The sequence below is a fragment of the Chondrus crispus genome, genomic scaffold, assembly GCF_000350225.1.
Source record: "Chondrus crispus Stackhouse genomic scaffold, scaffold_447, whole genome shotgun sequence".
Classification (NCBI taxonomy): domain Eukaryota; phylum Rhodophyta; class Florideophyceae; order Gigartinales; family Gigartinaceae; genus Chondrus; species Chondrus crispus.
This window is the reverse complement of record NW_005179351.1, coordinates 2,027-7,626: the sequence shown is the minus strand read 5'-3', so window position 1 is coordinate 7,626 and position 5,600 is coordinate 2,027. Positions and strand designations below refer to the sequence as shown.

Here is a 5,600-nt window from a genome sequence, read left to right as displayed (position 1 = left end):
GCCACGGCGGTGTCCGGCGGCAAGAACGGCCCACGTCAATAGTGTGGGACGTCGCTACCGGCAGGCGCGCCCACACGTTCAAGCCCGTCGACGTCGCGCGCGGCCGCCGCAACCCCGCGCGCGTGGACGCGCACGTGGGCAACGTCCTGGCCGTCGCAGTCACGGACGACGGTAGGATGGCCGTGTCCGGCGGCAGCGACGCGCTCGTCAGGGTCTGGGATACCCGCGTGGGGAAGTCGGTCGAGTGCTTGCGAGGGCATAGGGCACAGGTCACCGGCTTGGCATTTCGCCAGAATTCTAGGCAGCTGTTTTCCGCTTCGGCTGATCGTACGGTCAAGGTATGGGATATGGAGGATATGGCGTACGTGGAGACCTTGTTCGGGCATGGCGCGGAAGTCAATGCTGTGGATTCGTTGACGAAAGAGAGGGCCCTGTCATGTGGGAAGGACGGCACCCTCAGGTTGTATAAGGTTGTGGAGGGATCTCAGTTGGTGTTCAGGCGAGCGATGACGCTATCGATTGATGCCGTTGCTATGTTGAGTGAGCAAAGGTTTGTATCTGGCGGGGATGATGGCACCGTGTGCTTATGGCAGCAGAGTAAGAAAAAGCCGACGGCCACGATCGAGAAGGCGCATGGTGGGGGATTGGGCTGTGAGGCCTGGATTTCGGCTGTGGCTGCGTTTCGGAATACGGATTTAGTGGCTTCTGGCGGCGGGGATGGTAAAGTCAGGTTTTGGAAGTGCGAAGATGTGCCCAAGCTAGTCAGTGTGGGGGAGCTGGACGTCGGACCCGGGTTTGTCAACAGTATTGCAGTTGGGGCAAAGCATGGGATCATGGCTGTGGCTGTAGGTAATGAGCATAGACTTGGACGATGGGGAAAGGTGCGAGGAGCGAGGAACACGATCCAGTTTGTTTCGCTACCTTCTGACTAGCATTGGGACAAGTGGCAAACCTTGTTGAGCTTTTATGGCAACGCCGCAGCTCTAAAATTAATACACAACTTACACAGCCTACTCGTTGGATTCCCCCATGAAGGTGTCCATGATCGTCTGGCGCCCTCTGCCTTCTTGTCGTAGAGGATCGGGGAGCCTCACAACACGGACAGATTCATTCGATGTGAAATTCGGCAGCGCCAGTGGAGTGATAATAATGATCTGCCGATTTGAGAGGTATTGTGTGCAAAACTGTGTGATCGTTGTAAATGAAGCGTGCCGACTAGCCTCATCCTGAAACACATCGATTTCATCCATGACGCGAATAGGAGTTTGACATATCTCTGCCAACGCCAGGATAAAGCAAAGAGTTGTGTAGCTCTTCTCTCCACCGCTTAGCGTACGTAGGTCATCAGTGCGATGTCTCTCTCCATCTACTTTTTGATGCGTACCCATCTCCGTGCTTAACCGCAGTGTTGGAACACCTCCCGTCGACTTCCCAAATGAAATTGATCCCGAGTGCCCACGGGTACTCAAGAACCTCCTGAAGTTGGCTTTGACCATTTTCTTCAGACTGCTGTGAAGTTTGATAAGAAGATCTTCTCTGTAGTTCGTGCCACGTTTGAGCATCTTGACATAGTATTTCACTCGTTCGCGGAACTGGACGTTTTCATCGTGCTTCTTCTTTGACTCAAGGTAGTCAAGTTCTATTTCACCCGCTGTGCGCCCTCCGCGTCGCTCTTGTTCTGTTTCCAATCTTCGTTTCTGGGTTGTGAGATATCGACCCCATGCGCTAGACGATTTGACACTTGGGTCGATATTCTCAGGGCAATCCCCAGTATTTCGCGCCTGTACCATGGTTTCGGCCACCTTGCCCTTCTGAGAATCGATCTCTTGGTGGGCCCTAGAGACTTTGTCTTGAGCCTGGATGTGCTCTGTGCGGCGCTGACGGCTTTTAGATTTCACTCGGGCCATTTGATCATGAACGACCTCCAGCTTGCTGCTTGCTTCTTGTGTGGTTTCGTTCGCTTGGCGCAATGCTTTTGAAGCTTCGCTGGCTTCATCCGAAGCCTTGACATGCGCGTCCTCTAGTGCAACAATTTCCGATAACGCTCGAGAACGACTTGCTTCACTCTCCTGCATCTGAGCTTCGTACCCGGAGATCTCTTGCTCAAAGGGCGTAGGATCGAATGCGTTTTCAGCTTGGCTCAATTGGTCCTCAAGGGTAGTCCTTCTCCGACTGAGATCGGCTATCTGCTTTTCGCAGCGATCAATTTCCAAACGTACGCTGCGCACAGAAGAGTCAAGATCACGCAGTCTGACTTCTGCGTCCTGCACTGATGCCTTGTGAGTACTCAGCTCTCGTTTAAGGTTGTTCAATTCCTCGTCCAAGCTCTTTAAATATGGCCTCATATCCTTTGTGAGAATCCTTGCAATTGGGCGATGCCCGTTGCGAAATACGTTTGAACCATTTCTTGAGTAAGCCCTGTCGCATCGCTTGTTCCAGACCATCTTCATATTTGGGATACGACTCCATCCCAGCTGGGTAACATCATCTTCCGTCGCACTGAGCACTTGACGTTCAATGTGGCTCTGGTCGAGGAGAAGGTTGAAAACAGCGTTGTGTCGAATTTCCACAGTTTCAAGAATCGTTTTGTGACCGTAAGATGACACGTCTGGCATGTCTTCTCGACCAACAGCATAGCGATCCCGTCCTACATCCGCGATGGTAATGCTGGGTCTGTGTCCACCTCTAGGGAGAAGCCCTTCTAGGACCTTGGCATCATGGGAATCCATGACGATAAAGCCTCGGAGACTGTTGAAGCCAATAGCAATTTCTACAGCAGCCGCCCAAGACTCATCCTGTATATTCACAAACTGGCCAATCGGTCCGATTGGAACCCGGTGAAACCTACGTTGATTGCGTGAGATCTGGTCGCATATATGTGACATCCCATCTCCGAACCTCGCCAGGTCATCTTTGTTCCGCGCAAGGGAAGCAATCTGCATGTGCTGCCTTCGCTTTCCTTCAAATTCCGCCGTCAGTGAGTTGCCTTCGCCTTTCAAGCGACGAATGTCATCCTCGAGTGGCAATCTGTCTGCTTGTAGGGACGATTCCTGCTTTCGGCTTGAATCGATCTTTTCCTGCAGACCACTTATTGTTGCTTCTATTTGTTTTATTTCATGCACAATGCGAGACTTTTGCTCCTGTCCGGCAAAGTGCTTCTCACGGGCAGACTCCATCCGGGTGTTCGCATTGCTGATATCTCGTCGGTATTTATCCCTGTCAGCCTCAAACTCTTGGATTCTTCGTCGTTGACGCTCTATATCGAACTTAATAGTCTGGGCCTTTCTCTTGAAATCGCGACATGAAACTGACAGATGCGATGATCGTTCCGTCGCCTCCTGTAGCTTTTCGTTGTGTTCTATCTGTTCATTTTTAAGGCCATCAAGCTTAGTTTGCAATTTTTCGAGAGCCACGCGTGCAGCTTCCGCCTCAGGTTCGAACTCTTGAGCAGTTTTAGTCTCATACTTGTGCAGCTTGATTTCTTCTTCCTGCAGCAATGTCCATGCGAATGCTGATTCAGCTTGGCGGATTATTTGATCAATATTCATCATCTCTTGAGCTTGCTGGTGGGCCTCCTCCTTCTTGCGCACCTTCTCTTCCGCTTCAGGAGCCTTTTCCACGTTACTCTTCAGCATGCTGTCCACTTGTTTGGTGATAATTTTGGTGTTCATGAGCTCATCTTGAAGTGGACCAAGCAATGTCGCTTTCTGGAATAGTTTGAAATGCTGCTCAGGCTTGCCCTTCGCAAGAAACTCCTTGCTCTTGGTTTGCGTGAGGATGGCGACTGGATTTTCTACCATGATTCCGAAGTGGTCACAGATGTTCTGGACTTCTTGCTTGGTCGTGACACCCTCTTCAAGCTTGACATGCTTATTCTTGGCCTTCACCGCAAACGAGTTCGGGGAGGTACCCTTTGTGATACGGCGTTCAATGGTGATGATATCACCGTAGACATCATGCTTGTACGTGAGGTCTGCTTCAACGACACCGTTTTCAGTCTGTGGTGGCTTGCGGTTGAGGAGCTTGATGGTGATGATTGCGCTATCCTCACCGTGCTTGATAAGCTCTTCCAATTTCTTTGCCCTCTCCGTGATGCCCACTTTCCCATTGAGACCAACTTGCAGCGCAGCAACGATGGCACTCTTGCCCGAACCGTTTTTCCCATTGATGATGTTCATATTAGGTCCCAACATATATTCAAAGCAAGTATGGCTCATAAACCTGTCAAGACGAACCGAATGTAAGATGCCCGAGTGCGCAAATCCTTTCTCTGTGCTTAAACGAATCTGCTGCTGAACAGTTTCTTCGTCCTCTTCGTCATCGTCATTACCATCATCAGCATCTGTCCCTTCGTCACCCTCGCCATCAGACGGAACCACCCTCGCGCCGCCTCGCTGCGTAGAGGGACGGCTTCCGTATGCATATGAAGTGGCATTTCCCTGCTGAGAAACGCTCTTGATGTCATCCTCGTCCTCATTCTGTGGCAGTTGACGACTTTGTCGCCCGCGCTTCGCGCGGGGGGGCGCGGGTTCGATTCTGTCTTCGTCCTCATCATCTGCATAGGACAGGTCAAGGCGAGCGCGCTTTGGCAGCTTCGATTCTAGGTCGTCCTGGGAGCGACCGCGACGAGGCATGACTGTCACTCTTCGACACACACCTCAGGGGGAGACCCGACAGGAAAACGTACCCGAGGCCAACCCTCAGAGAATGCGAGGAAGCAAGCCACCGAGCAGATGTTCGTTTCTTCCACACGCAACTCGTGGGCGTCGGCCGCCTCACTGCGCAAACTCACTGCTGACCCGTACCTGAGGGAACAGATGTCGAGGCATGCTCACGGACACTGACCGAAATCATTGCTGACCATTCTCAAGCTCAAAGGTATACTTTCTGAGTATTTGGCGCCAAAACTGTTGCTCCCGCCAATCGTGGGCAGAGCACAATACGATTTTCGTGTACACGTGTTATACCACGTGTCCACGAAACCGTTTCATGTACAGTACAGCAACGCACTCCTCCCGTGCCACAGCCGGCTGCATAACTTGTTGACATTATCTTGGCTCTATACAAACCTCCGATGCACGACAGCCTACCCGCTTACCCACAACTCGTTGTAGGCCAAACTGGTTATCCCCTCTCGCTCGTCGAGATAGGCGATATTCAGAGCAACTCCATACCAATCTCTCGAAGGGAATAAAAAAGAAGAAACGAGATGCAGTGGGCAAAAGAGAAAAAGTTGTCGCCTCGGAAACGTTTGTTAGTTGCCAGCCGCGAACAGAACGCGTACGCCACCGCAATTTTTCCCCTTTGAGAAGAGACAGCATGATCACTCTATGGCCAGCTTTCTTGAACAAACATACCTTCCGGCATTATGGAGAGGGCACCACATGGCAATCCTGAAAGGCTTTGTTCCTCATATGCGACAACAGCGGGCCCATTTTCTTTTTGGTTGTTTTGGTGAGAAAGTATAATGCTTCACTCAATATGCCTGCATGATCCCTGTAAAATGGCTAAGTTGGCATAAACCCTATCTAAATGCGTTCATGCATATATATATAGAGGTCTCGAGACAGCGTGAGTGCAGTATGTAGAGAGGACAGGTG

The 5,600-nt window shown here is 51.3% G+C and overlaps 2 protein-coding genes; one reads left to right on the top strand and one right to left on the bottom strand.

Annotated features, from left to right (window-relative positions):
• The first annotated feature begins 176 nt into the window (after positions 1-176).
• CHC_T00000097001 (hypothetical protein) lies at positions 177-932 on the top strand. The gene has a single exon (XM_005718947.1). It carries the CDS (start codon positions 177-179, stop codon positions 930-932), a length of 756 nt encoding a protein of 251 aa, XP_005719004.1.
• A 9-nt stretch (positions 933-941) lies between these two features.
• CHC_T00000096001 (hypothetical protein) lies at positions 942-4,634 on the bottom strand. XM_005718946.1 is given in 2 exon segments: positions 942-1,010; positions 1,011-4,634. The coding sequence occupies 1 exon segment, from the start codon at positions 4,632-4,634 to the stop codon at positions 1,011-1,013; it is 3,624 nt and encodes a 1,207-aa protein (XP_005719003.1). The 3' UTR covers positions 942-1,010.
• Positions 4,635-5,600: the final 966 nt, after the last annotated feature.

What these genes read in the sequence shown, in the direction of transcription:
- CHC_T00000097001 (XM_005718947.1), top strand. Translation starts at nt 177, where the DNA reads ATGGCCGTGTCCGGCGGCAGCGACGCGCTCGTCAGGGTCTGGGATACC.
- CHC_T00000096001 (XM_005718946.1), bottom strand. Translation starts at nt 4,634, where the DNA reads ATGCCTCGTCGCGGTCGCTCCCAGGACGACCTAGAATCGAAGCTGCCA.